The sequence below is a fragment of the Populus alba genome, chromosome 14 (genome assembly GCF_005239225.2).
Source record: "Populus alba chromosome 14, ASM523922v2, whole genome shotgun sequence".
Taxonomy (NCBI): Eukaryota; Viridiplantae; Streptophyta; class Magnoliopsida; order Malpighiales; family Salicaceae; genus Populus; species Populus alba.
The window spans coordinates 9,521,499-9,532,575 of record NC_133297.1 but is presented as its reverse complement, the minus strand read 5'-3'; the positions used below and the strand labels follow the sequence as shown (position 1 = coordinate 9,532,575).

Here is an 11,077-nt window from a genome sequence, read left to right as displayed (position 1 = left end):
TACGATCAACTATTATTTATTAAAAAATTATAAGAAAATATATATATGTGTGTGCACGCGCGCGTGCAACCTACATTTTCATTTCGTTAGCTGGTAGCAAGTAATAATTTTTGGACCCTAGGTTGGCGTATCGGTAACATTTCATACTCGTTATTTGAAATCCTCGCCGTAAAAGATATTTATACCGTTGCGCAAGTACTATTACTTTCGTAAGGAATTTAAAAGAAAAGGAAAATAACATTATTTTTATGTATTGTTTGGAATTATAATAATGGTTATTTTTTTAAATATTTTTTATTTATAAATATATTAAAATAAGATTTTTTATTTTTAAGAATTATTTTTAATATGAACATTTCAAAATAATCTAAATATATAGAAAAAATAAACTTAAAACAAAAAAAATAAAAATATTCAAAAACATATTTTTTTTATTGTAAAAACAAATATACTCTTGGTGTTTAGTTGATCATCCTAATAAATTTCAATTTCTGTCGAGGAATCTTGTTCTTATTGGTAATGATATAATTATGATTACTTTAAATTAAAAATCTTGCATTAACCTTTCGCCTCACATGTCAAAGGTGGGGTTGAACAAGGGTTTGTATAAAATGAATATTTTTTTTTTTTGTTTTGATTTTGTGTTTTAAGAAATGTTTTTTTTAATTTAAATTTTTTATTTATTTCAATTTTTTTTTTTTAAATAGATCATTTTAATGTACTAATGTCAAAAATATTATTTCAATATATTTTCGAATGAAAAACATCTTAAAAAATAATCATTATTATATTCTCAAGTACTCTCTAATGATATCTTTATCAACTTTACTTGGGATTATCTTGATGTCATTGATTAAATATCTCATAAATTTATAAAATGTAAAAGGAAGGTAAACCAAGGATTTTAGAATTCAATCATGTTATTTACAATGGACGTTATAATTAACAATCGTTACCATACTTTCGAATATCCTTTAAAAATATATTTGTTAATTTTAATACCATTAATTAAATATCTCATAGATTTAAAAATATAAAAGGAAGATAAACCAAGGATTTTAGAATTCAATTATGTTACTAGGAATGGATGCAACAATTAATTTTTTTTCCTAATTTTGTTACTAGTTTTGAATATTACTAGTTACATGACCTGCGCGATGCCGCGAGTCAATTATTTTTTGCATTTCAAAAAAAGCTAAGATCCAAAAGTATTAGGTCTTTCTGTAAAGTTATATCAAAGAGTTTTAGGTTTGGTTGTAACGCCTAACCCGAGAGTGATATTTATAATATTAATAATAACATTAAACATACATGACCCAAATTTAAGCGGGCTTGACTACAATACCAGACCCAATAGCATTGGACGTGGGTCCGATTGCAAGGTCGTGTTATAAAAGTGTGATAATTAAATAGATTAATTAAAAATAAAAAAACAAAGAAAAAAACTAATAGAAAGAAAAAAAATAATGAAGAAAAGGAAAAAAAAATATAAATTAACTTGGTTAACCTTTCAAACCAGGTTAACCTGTCAAACCTCGGATTCACGTCATGAAAGTTTGATAACTAAATATGAAAAAATAAATTAATGGGTTAACCCAGAATTATCTGGGTTAACTCGTCAAATCTAGAATCCTTGTCATGAAAGTTTGATAACTAAATAGAAAAAAAAATTTAAATTAAACAAAAAAAATTAATTGAAAAGAAAAAAAAAAGACATCGGCCTTTTCACTGTGGACTGCACTGTGCAATCCACAGTCAAAGGCGTAAAAATAACAAAAAAAAAACAAAAAAAAAAACTAAAAGTATCAGCCGAGAACTATATAGAAAAAAATTTATTATTAGTAAACTAAATTAATTAAATAAAAAATAAAAAAACCTCCAAGAAGAAAAAAAAAAACTAAATAGAAAGAAATTTAATATTAATAAACTAAACTAAATGAAAAAAAAAAGCAAAAAAAAAATTCCAGGTTAACTCATCAAATCAGGTTAACTTGTTAAATCCGGGATCCGTGTCATGAATATCTAGTAACTAAATAAAAAAAAAAGTGAACGTTAACAAACTGAACTAAACAAAAAAAAAATTAATTAAAAAGAAAAAAAACAAAAAAAATATATGGGTTAACTCGTCAAACCATGTTAACTCGTTGAACCCAGGATCTGTGTCATGAAAGTTTGATAACTAAATAAAAAAAAAAATTAACATTAACAAACTAAATTAAACAAAAAAAATTATGAAAATAAAAAAAAAAACCAAAAAAAATTGATGGGTCAACCTATAATTAACTAGTTTCACTTGTAAAACTCGGGATATGTGTCATGAAAGTCTGGTAACTAAATAGAAATAAATTTAACATTAACAAACTAAACTAAATGAAAAAATTAATTAATTAAAAGAAAAAAAAAATTATGGGTTAACTTGTCAAACTAGGTTTAACTCGTTAAACCCGTAAAACGTGTCATGAAAGTCTTATAACTAAATAAAAAAAATTAAACATTAATAAACTAAATTAAACAAAAATTTTGTTAAAAAAAACAAAGAAAGAAGCAAAAATAAAATCCTGAAAAGCATAAAAAAAAAAACTAAAAAATATAAGACAACTTAAAAAAAAAAAAACCTAAAGCATTAGTGTTTTACCGTGGACTGAAAACACTAATGCTTTTTAGTATATGTTCTAATAGGAGATTGTGAAATCTAATTGTTTTGCTATGCGTAATTGAAAAAAAAAAAACATGTGAACATTATGGTAAGATTTGAATCATGTTATATACATGATTTATTTATTTTTTGTTGATTATTATAGATTAAGTTATAAGTTATCTTCTACAAATAAATATGACATCTCAATGGCAACCTCTTTATCAAAGAATCGGCTGTGTATCTGCCACACAATAATATAATAATTACCATTTAAAAAGATGTGGAATCTATAGTATTTTGGACTCTGAATAATGAGATGCTAATATTTTATTTAATTTTTTTAAAAGAAAAGTTAATAGTTGAAATGACAATCTATATTCACTTGTTAAAATACTTGAGTTACGTTTGCATTGAGTTTCATTAAATTTATTTTTTTATTATTTTAAATTAATATTTTTTAAATTATTTTTATTTTGATATGTTAATATCAAAAATATTTTAAAATAATATTTTGATGCATTCTAAATAAAAAAAAAAATTAAAAAATAACATTTAACTACAGTCTTAAATAAACACCTATACTTGAATTAACAGGAAGTTATGCACTCACAATCTAATATTTTTACTCACATAAAAATTTATATGTTTTGTTTTGCATTTCAGATTTTATTTTTGTTCTTGTGATTCATGGATGAGATTTATTAATTTCATGTTTTATTATTTTTGGGATGTAATTTTAGGTGATTTTCATCAATGATATATTTTTTTAAATTATAGATTGGGTAATTATACTGGTGAATGTTAGAGAATCATTTCAATCCAATAGTTTAAGTTATTAGGTAAGATCTCAATATGTAATTTATATTATTTTGCAACACATCTTCTAGAGTAAAAGTCATTTATGCTAGAAACTTGTACATACTCATATTACCTTGTGTTTAATTTTTATTATTGGATTAATGAGATTCAAATTCGTAACTATTTTATCATTAAATCTTCAATACTATATTAAAAAATCATTCTAATAAATTAAGCTGTTAAATAATATCCAATATATAATTTATATTATTTTATAAAAATAAATAAAGAACTCCAATTAAATACGATGCAAAATAAAATGACAGTGATAGATTTTATAGCTCAAGTTCACGGTAGCCTTGTCACGTGACATGAGGTTGTTTGGTATTACAATAATAATAATTTTTTAAACTATTTGTTATCTGAATATATATAAAAATAATATATTTTTTTTATTTTTAAAATTTATTTTCAATTTAGTGTATCAAAACTATTTAAAATACATTAAAAAAAATTAATTTCATTTTTCTTTTCAGAAAACACGGCAACGCGTTGCCAAAGATGCCAAACTATCATCTGGAAACTCTCAAGAGATGGAGTAAAATGTATCGCACTCCCTAGTCCAAACAAATCAATTTAATTGTGTAAAATATAAAAAATATAAAATAGTCCCTTGACCAACAATTCACATCCTATTTTAGTAATTGTTTATTCCAAAATGCCTTCCTTTTCTTATTAAATTCAATAATACTCCCTATCTTTTTTCTTCACTATTAAAGAAAATGAACTAGAGCATAACATGAATGAAAGAAAGAAATTGATGAAACGAAGTAAGTTACAGATGAATTTAACAATACAAGGATTAACTATAAATTATTTTGAAACCGCAAGGACTACCTAAACAATGACCAAGTTATGATAACTCCTGGAGCTACCGTGGAACGAACGCGCATTCTGATTGGATCGAACTATTTTAAATGGGCCCACGTTCGACCTGAATTAAGCCCATGCCAGTTGCCAAGCCCCAAAATCTGACGTTACATTTAACCGGGAGAGCACTGAACATAAATAGGAGAACTAGCTGAAGATAAGAGAAGATAAGAGAGGGGGTACAAAATCAAGGCAATGGAGCAGAAGTTGTCCTCAGTGGCGAAGACTTTTACCCCTTCACCAATTCAAGAACTCTCCCATTTAGCTCAGAGAAGCAACGCTATCAACCTCGCAGAAGGATTCCCTGACTTCCCTGCTCCTTCCCACCTAAAAAACGCTGCAATTTCCGCCATCAATTCTGACTTCAACCAGTACAGGTGATTGCTTTTTCAATTTTCTGGAAGATTATTTTATTTCTTGGTAATATCATCCGAGAGAGCCTAGCTGTTTTGTGAATTAAGGCACGTGCAAGGAATTTGTGACCACTTGGCGAATATTATGAAGGAAATGCATGGTTTAGATTTTGATCCTCGGACTGATATGGCTATTTGCTGCGGCCAAACCGAGGCATTTGCAGCCGCAGTGTTTGCTAGTATGTTGTGCACTTTAATTCTTTGTAAATAGCAGTCACTTATCCAGATGTTTCGCTTACTAAATTATTGTTCTGTTTGGACAGTAATAGACCCGGGCGATGAGGTTGTGCTATTTGACCCTTCATTTGAAACATACGAGGGATGCATTAGGATGGCTGGGGGAATACCTGTAAGTTTTTTTTTTTTTAATTTGGTTCTGAACTGTATTATCATGGTTAAAGAGTTTTGAATAATTGAAAATTATTCGCAGGTATATGTTGCACTTGAACCACCTCATTGGACATTGGATCCTGACAGATTCATCAATTCTTTTACTGCAAGAACAAAAGCTGTAATATTAAACAGGTTAGAAATTCCAATCAAGGGGACAATATTGTCTTTTTTATTTTTAAAAGGGTCTATTTGTTTCAAAATGGAGGTTCAATTGGCAACTTTTCATTGATTTTGAGTAAAAAAGTTGGTCATATTCTCGTAAACGATTCCTCGAAAGAATTCCTTACTGTCTGTAAAAAATTGTCTGTCTTGCATATTTGAATGTGTTGTTTGTTACCATGATGAGAATAAGAGCGAAATCAAGAGAGATATAAATTGAAAAGTGACAGACAATGCTAGGACAACAATTGGCCTAATTGAATGAAATCCAGGCAAATGCTCTGCCCAAAAACCTCACATTAATTGCTTGCAAAGTCACAGATGGGAAAAAGTTCTTTTGGATTATTTGATAGATCACCCAAGAAATTTCTTGATCAATAGCACACTCTGAGTCCATAACTATTGTTATAACCTCACAATTGATATTTAGCTACAAAGAAACTCAATCAAAATTTTAGCATGTTAAACGTGTGATTATTTAATTTGTTCACCATTTATTCCAAGTTACAATACTTTCGGATATAGAGATTTACTAACATGAAGTGGCACAGCCCTCATAATCCAACTGGCAAAGTTTTCACTAAAGATGAGCTTGAGACTATTGCTGGAGCTTGCTGCAGAAGGGATTGCATGGCTATAACAGATGAAGTATGACAATCCTTTTGCTTATTCCTGGGAAAATTAACTTGATTGGCTATAGGCTAGTCATTCATTAATTGGTGCTACTAATTCCTGCTCCTTCACCATCTCTGTGAAAACCCAATTTGTACAGTTCTTTCCACCAGTTGATTTGATCCCTTGCATAATCTTCAAGTAATAAAACATGTCAAGGTTTTGTATCTCTGTCAATGAATTTTTTTTTTCCATATCTCTTCCCTTTCCGTAATCATTAGACTGATGCAAAAAGAAGGAGATAGCATTGCCTTTTAGATAACTATTTTGGCTTGTTTATAATAGTGATTTGAACTTTTTTTGAGCACGTGTGGTTTGGGGTGTTTTGGCTAATATATGAAGCTACAGCATGATTTGTCATCTTGACCCTTGTAGACATTTGAACAGGCTTTGATTTGTTGAGGATGTTAAGGTTCTTGAAGCTAAAAATGTTCAAGACATATGTTAACGATGCATATGACGTTCAACATGTTTAGAAAAGTTCAGAAGTTTTTCTGTTAAATTATCATTGTATTTTGCTGCTAGTGGTAGTCAAAACGACTAGAAGCAAGAATGCATTGTTCCTCCTATGTCAGAAGGATTGTTTGTCTCCTGCAGGTATACGAGCATATTACATATGACAACATAAAGCATATATCCCTCGCCTCTCTTCCAGGAATGCAAGAGCGGACTATCATTACATCTTCCTTATCAAAAACTTTCAGTGTCACAGGTCAAAGCTTCCATCCTACTCAATTAAGTTATCCTCATAATTAGTTCATGCTGGAAAATCCAATTCTTTAATGTGTGGGATTAAATACATCTCATTTTATTTATCTTCCTCTGTGCTCTCCACATCAAGTTTCAATTATGTCATAGATTTGCACTCTTACCTCTGTATGCTGTTTATTAGGATGGAGAGTGGGTTGGGCAATTGCTCCAGCTTTCTTTGCCTCTGCAATAAGAAACATTCATGTTAAAATCACAGATTGTGCTCCAGTGCCTTTCCAAGAAGCTGCCTTGACTGCTTTGAGAAGCCCCCCAGAATACTTTGAAAATTTGAGAAGGGTGGGTACTTACAAGCTTTAACTGTACTTGGTTTTGGTGAAATGAGTGCCACAATATCTGTTTGAATAAATCCGAAGAGTGGTCCCTTAAAAGCTTCTGTTACACCTGGTTTCATGAAAGTGGTTCCTGCAACCGCTAAGTTTTCAGTACAAGAATGTTAGCATATGAATTTTCTATTTATTGTAATTTATGCTGACAAAACATATCTTTTGACACACAGGAATACGAATCAAAAAGAGACTACATTGTTCACGTGATTGCAGGACTTGGTTTTCAGATTAAGTTTAAGCCTCGGGGTGCATTGTTTTTATTTGCAGAACTTCCTGAAAATTACTTGCTTTCTGATGTAAGTGCACTCTTCACTCTCTCTTTCTTTTTAGTAATTTCTTTGTGAGTGTTCATTACTTGTAGGCCTCACATGAGCAAATATTTGTAAGTGGTGTTCTCCCATTTGTTATCCTATGAAGTGTTAATTATTCATTTGGATTGTTTCAGGTAGAATATGTCAAGGAATTAATAAAACAAGCAGGGGTGGTGGCTGTACCAGGTTGTGGATTTTTTCACACAACTTTGTCTACAGAGAAATTATCTCAGGTAGGTTGCAGTTACCAGGAGAGATACATCAGGTTTGCTTTTTGTAAAAGCAGTGCTACATTGGCTGCTGCAGCACAAAAACTTGCTGAGCTTTCAGATGCTATGGGGGGTGTCATTGGTGGGAAGAATGCCTGATGTTCCATGGATCTAAAGTCACCGGGAGGCAATGTAACTTTTGTGGACCTAGTGTGAATGACGTTCTGGCTAATTTTATATTCGAACTTATCAAAGCCCTACGAAAGTGTTGGTATGGGGAAGTATTCTTTCAAATGGTGAAGACTCACTATCTGTCATCCTATCAGACAATTGAAAAAAATTCATCTAATGATAGTTGCTTTTTTTTCCGTGCTTGAGAGATGTGTTCAGAAGCAATCTGATCATTGTGTCCAAGGTGCTGGTGTTGGGGGTCCATATCATATGTTTACGATGGAGGGGTTGCATAGAATGTGGTGTTCCTGTCAAGCTTGGAAGTGCTTCCACTAGACAAAGCCACTAGTGCAGCTGCCAAACCTGCATTTCCTGCAATGGCTGGCTCCGTATAATTATTGGAGCGGATATCCTGGAAACCATTCCAGTTATCAGGGGACAGCAACCAAGGCTTCAACAATAGTATTTGGATTTGGTTTAGGAATCAGTACTGTCCCTTCATTTCCGTCCTATGCATCAGTACTTGACCATGTTTTTTGGAATTGAAGAGCCTCTATGAGAAATGATCACAAAGCCTACAAGATAGCTCATGCTATAAGGGGTTTTGCTTAGGATGTAATCAATCTGACTCCTTGCAAGACTTCACAAAGCTTCATTTGAGTAAAATTTAGATCTGCAATGCCATCCTGGCGCCATTTTACCTTCGAGAGACATTGTATTTCGTAGCCATGAAAGCCTCTTTCACCATATATTGAAGAGGCCGTGGTCTTCCACGGTTTAATTTAATCAACCTTCTCTTTGTTCTATTGAAGGTTTGGAAAACTGGTGAGTATGAGCACGTTATGTTTTCTACGTGCCTTTGAAATGTGCTCGGCATCTCCTCATGTGGATAACCGAAGTCCAAGAAAATTCTCATTCGACTCGGAAGCAACTGGGCACCAGCAAGCTTGTTGTCCCAGCTAAATACCCCCCCGATTCGGACCTCCAAGTAAGCTTGATGTCATTATTTAACCATATTCATCATGTTTTCCGCAGATCGGCCCGCGGCCCTGTGAAATGATGCTGCCTAGGCGAATTGAGGAATTGAAGGTTTTGAGAAGTTAGTCAGTCCATGAAACATTGTTGTGCCTTGGAAGCCTTCCAGCTGCAATTTATTAGTAAATCGAAACAAAAATCAAGTTGAGGAACAAAGATGAGGACTACAATATGGACCTTTTTTGGCCATATTCCCAGGAAAGCAAATTAGGCTGCCCGTGTTAATTTCTGGGAATGTGAGATAATCCAATAGAGGATCCACCGGTAAGAGTAATTGATCCAATGATTTATTGCCAACTTTTTTTCATTCATTACAAAAATATAATGAGTCCAAATAAGAAATCAATGTTGAAATTCAATTTTCATTCATTCAGGCTCCGTTTGTTTACAGGAAAGTGAATTCCTTTTGAAAAGTGAATTCCGGGGAAAGTGAATTCTTGGAAAGTGAATTCCGGGAAAGTATTTTCCGATGTCTGGTAGTGTTATGAAAAATGAACTGGAAAACACTTTCCAGTGTTTGGTTATGTCATGAAAAATGAGCTGGAAAATAACTTATTAATATTTTATTTTTTTCAAGTTTATTAAAATAATGAGGAACAAATCTTACAAATTAAAAAGTTGAATGATAATGAAATTGAAAAAAATATATAATTTCATAAATTATCTCAAATAAAACAAATAATAATCAAAATAATAGGGATCAAATCTAAAAAATTAAAAAAAAAATGAAAAATGAAGAAATTAAAATAATAATAATAATCAACATTTCATAAATTATTTCAAATAAAATAAGTAACAATCAAAAGAATGAGGATCAAATTTGATAAATAAAAAATTTCAATAAAAAAATGATAAGAAAAAAGCAAATAACAATTATAAAAATAAGGACCAAAGTTAATATAAAAATAAAATTTTAAGAGATGAAATTGAAAAATAAATATTCAAAACAAAATATATATAGTAATCAAAAGTTTGAGGATCAAATTTGATATAATCAGCAAATAATGACATTTCTAAATTTTTCACAACTTCCGGAAAGTGTTTTCCCCTCAAATTTTTCAGGAAAACACTTTCCTGAAAACCAAGCTAAATTTTCCTTTTACTGGAAAGTGTTTTCCATTGACCAACTTTCCTACTGGCAAATAAACACAAGAAAGTTTGGAAAGTGCTTTCCCGGAAACCACTTTCCGGAAAACAAACACAGCTAAAAGGAAAACACTTTCCTGAAAACCAAGTCAATTTTTTTTTTGACTAAAATTGGCTGGAAAGTGTTTTCCGTTGACCGGAAAGTGTTTTCCATTGACTAGAAAGTGTTTTCCGTTGACTGGAAAGTGTTTTCCGCTGACCGGAAATTGTTTTCCGTTGACCAACTTTTTCTAATGACAAACAAACACAGGAAAGTTTGGAAAATGGTTTCCCGAAAACTACTTTCCGGGAAACAAACAAGGCCTCAATTCAATTTGGGTATATATATTTGGAACAGACTGATTGAGAGTCAAATTTCTACTCCAAGATATCTGAATATTTAAGATAAAAACTAGTTGTTGTGCTGGTTTTATGGTGCTGTGTATTGTGCGTCGGGAGAGAGAAAATTGTGAATTTCAATAATGTTTTCCTTCTTCTACTTTTTTTTCAATAATTGAAATCTTTTTAAAGTAAATTGAGCTTTGACAAGATAATTGAGTGAATTATAAAATTAATTGGTTGATTTTTACATTGTTTAATTTAAAATTTAAAATAGACAAAAAAGTGTATAGGGATTTTCAACTTGACCCGCCTGATTGAATTGAATTTAATGATATTATTAAAAAAAATTTCTTGACAACATGTAATGTAAACTATATATTTTAAGAAGATGATGTCTAAAAAGAAATAGATGTTACGGCAAAATTAACAACTAATTTTTAATTACAAAATTAACAACAAAATATAACTTTCCAATTTAATTTTTAATTACAATTCTTTTAGTGTTTATTTACCCTCCTATCTATTTTATTAAACATGTATGTATTAAATTTTAAATTAACAGCTAATTCTTTTTCTTATTAAAAATTACATTGAAAATACTTGCACAATTATTTACAAAAAAAAAATCAATAGAACAAGTAGCATTATAATTATATTTGTTTTTGTGTTTCAAAAGCGTTTTAAAAAAAATTAATTTTTTTAATTTTTTATTTATTTTAAATTAATATTTTCTTATTTTTTATATATTTTAATATATTAATATCAAAAATAATTTTTAAAAATA

At 30.3% G+C, this 11,077-nt stretch overlaps 1 protein-coding gene and 1 pseudogene across 2 annotated transcripts; one reads left to right on the top strand and one right to left on the bottom strand.

The window, feature by feature from the left end:
- Positions 1-4,473: 4,473 nt before the first annotated feature.
- LOC118041028 (uncharacterized) lies at positions 4,474-7,994 on the top strand. Of its 2 annotated transcripts, none has more exons than XM_035048123.2 (9): positions 4,474-4,743; positions 4,828-4,958; positions 5,043-5,128; positions 5,210-5,304; positions 5,883-5,979; positions 6,601-6,715; positions 6,971-7,050; positions 7,271-7,396; positions 7,546-7,994. In XM_035048123.2, the coding sequence occupies exons 1-9, from the start codon at positions 4,562-4,564 to the stop codon at positions 7,777-7,779; spliced, it is 1,146 nt and encodes a 381-aa protein (XP_034904014.1). In that variant the 5' UTR covers positions 4,474-4,561; the 3' UTR covers positions 7,780-7,994. The 2 variants fall into 2 exon arrangements, with proteins under 2 accessions (XP_034904014.1, XP_034904013.1); XM_035048122.2 differs by having other exon boundaries at positions 4,476-4,743; positions 6,896-7,050.
- LOC118041868 (endoglucanase 25-like) lies at positions 7,980-9,016 on the bottom strand (annotated as a pseudogene).
- Between the last annotated feature and the right edge of the window lie 2,061 nt (positions 9,017-11,077).

What these genes read in the sequence shown, in the direction of transcription:
- LOC118041028 (XM_035048122.2), top strand. Translation starts at nt 4,562, where the DNA reads ATGGAGCAGAAGTTGTCCTCAGTGGCGAAGACTTTTACCCCTTCACCA. An exon ending in GGATGGCTGGGGGAATACCT is followed by an intron (nt 5,129 to 5,209) that starts GTAAGTTTTTTT and finishes AATTATTCGCAG; the next exon opens with GTATATGTTGCACTTGAACC. An exon ending in GCATGGCTATAACAGATGAA is followed by an intron (nt 5,980 to 6,600) that starts GTATGACAATCC and finishes TGTCTCCTGCAG; the next exon opens with GTATACGAGCATATTACATA.